We start from the raw sequence: 1,846 nt of genomic DNA on the forward strand, positions 1-1,846 counted from the left end.
AATAAAAATATATGCACGAAATACACTGTAATACTTTGGTGATTTTTTTGTACATCAAATGGTACACGTGTAACCTAAGCTATTTTTCCTTTCTAGCTATACTGTGCATCAGTTACAGAATACAGTGCCACATAAAAGCCTAGTAGGTCAGAATTTGTACACTATAGCTTTGTTTATTGAGAGATAACGTAAAGAGGTCGTTTAAGCATCCCGGAGATGTTTTTCTCATAAAGTTATGCTTTTGACCGATGAATACATCTCAAATAACAACAGATGATTCAAAGGCTCCATCGATGGCAGGCCATCTGCTATATGTGTGTGTGTGTACACACAGACAGACACATACCCTCACCTCTATATGTATGTATATAGCATATATATGAATTATGTACATATATAAATATATATATGTATATATATGTTTGTATACGTATATATATGTACATATGTGTGTATATATATATATATATATATACAAGCACATTAGTTTCATGCTTATATATATAGATATACGCACACATTCACATGCGCACACATAAAGACATGCATACACACACACAAATATATATGTGTATATATATATATATATATATATATATATATACATAAAGAGAGAGAGAGAGAGAGAGAGAGAGAGAGAGAGAGAGAGAGAGAGAGAGATGGTAATAGGAAGGACAAGCAGATAAAGAGTGTTACATAGAGAGAGATATGCATATATATTTAAGCTGGAGCAGTGAAAGTAAGAGAAAGAGAGAGGTGGGGAGAGAGAGGGAGAGAGAGAGATACAGAGCGGTGTTCGTACATAATTGCTTAAATCAACGCAGCAATGTGGGAAGGCCAAAGTTTATCAAAGACATTCTAGAATGCTTCATGTATTCCTTTGACTCTCACAATGACGTCACTGGCTGCATTTATCTTGTACCAAACATAAAAGGATAATGGCGTCATGAGTGAGCGCAAGTCGAAGAAATGGTCGACAGTGCAGTTGAATAATTGCTGGAAATTTAAGAATTAATTCTAATAATTTTACGCCTACGATATCTCGCCATATAATGTATTCTTTCTCCTTTAAAATATATGTTGTTTTAGACGAAGAATTTATATCTCATTCCAGATTCCACTTCAAGAGTTAAGATCGCCTAGAAGTGGCTGAAACAGAACACTGACAAATGTGAATCGAGTTGTGAATATATATATATATATGAACCAGGCACAGACACAGAAACTCACATATTGTTTGCATGATATTTTCACTTTAAAGTCTCCCAAGTACATTGTTACACGAAGTGATGACGATAATGCAGAGGATGGCAGTGATGATGATGATGGTGATGTCAATAATGATGGTGATAATGATTATAATAATAATAATAATAATAAAAATAATAATAATAATAATAATAAAAATATCGTCTGATATTAAATTTGTATGACTTTTTTCTTTATCCACACTTCTCTTTGTATTTATTAAATCGTTTTCAAATTATTCTTTCAAAGTGCTTATAAAGAAGTATTTTGTTTGACTTCTCTTGTTGCAAAAGACCGGAGCTTTGGATTCGCTTAAACTAAATCTCTGGAATTATTATACATTATTTCTCTTTAAATAGCTTTCTTTCGGCCTTTTATTTTTACCAAAATATGAATAAATCATTACAGTTGAGAGTTGTCTTCTCTCTTATCCGATACCAAAGCCAGGTATTTTTTAGATGTGACTAACTTGATTAAATCTACCTAATATATTAACTGTTTTAGTTTCGTATATTTTTAACATTATGCAGTCATTCATAGATTATAGATTTTCCAAGTGTGACTTTATTTATGCACGATTAGATGTGGCAGATAATTT

General features: G+C 32.0%; 1 protein-coding gene across 2 annotated transcripts in view; it reads left to right on the plus strand.

The window, feature by feature from the left end:
* LOC106877428 (uncharacterized) overlaps positions 1 to 1,409 on the plus strand; it is an 86,107-nt gene extending 84,698 nt beyond the window's left edge. For both annotated transcript variants that reach the window (XM_089352008.1, XM_089352009.1), the window contains exon 31: positions 1,115 to 1,409. In XM_089352008.1, coding sequence (XP_089208134.1) covers positions 1,115 to 1,143 — 29 coding nt within the window. In that variant the 3' untranslated portion in view covers positions 1,144 to 1,409. The remainder of the gene's footprint in view (positions 1 to 1,114) is intronic.
* The last annotated feature ends 437 nt before the right edge of the window (positions 1,410 to 1,846 follow it).

The sequence above is a fragment of the Octopus bimaculoides genome, chromosome 5 (genome assembly GCF_046866305.1).
Source record: "Octopus bimaculoides isolate indiv1 chromosome 5, ASM4686630v1, whole genome shotgun sequence".
Classification (NCBI taxonomy): Eukaryota; Metazoa; Mollusca; class Cephalopoda; order Octopoda; family Octopodidae; genus Octopus; species Octopus bimaculoides.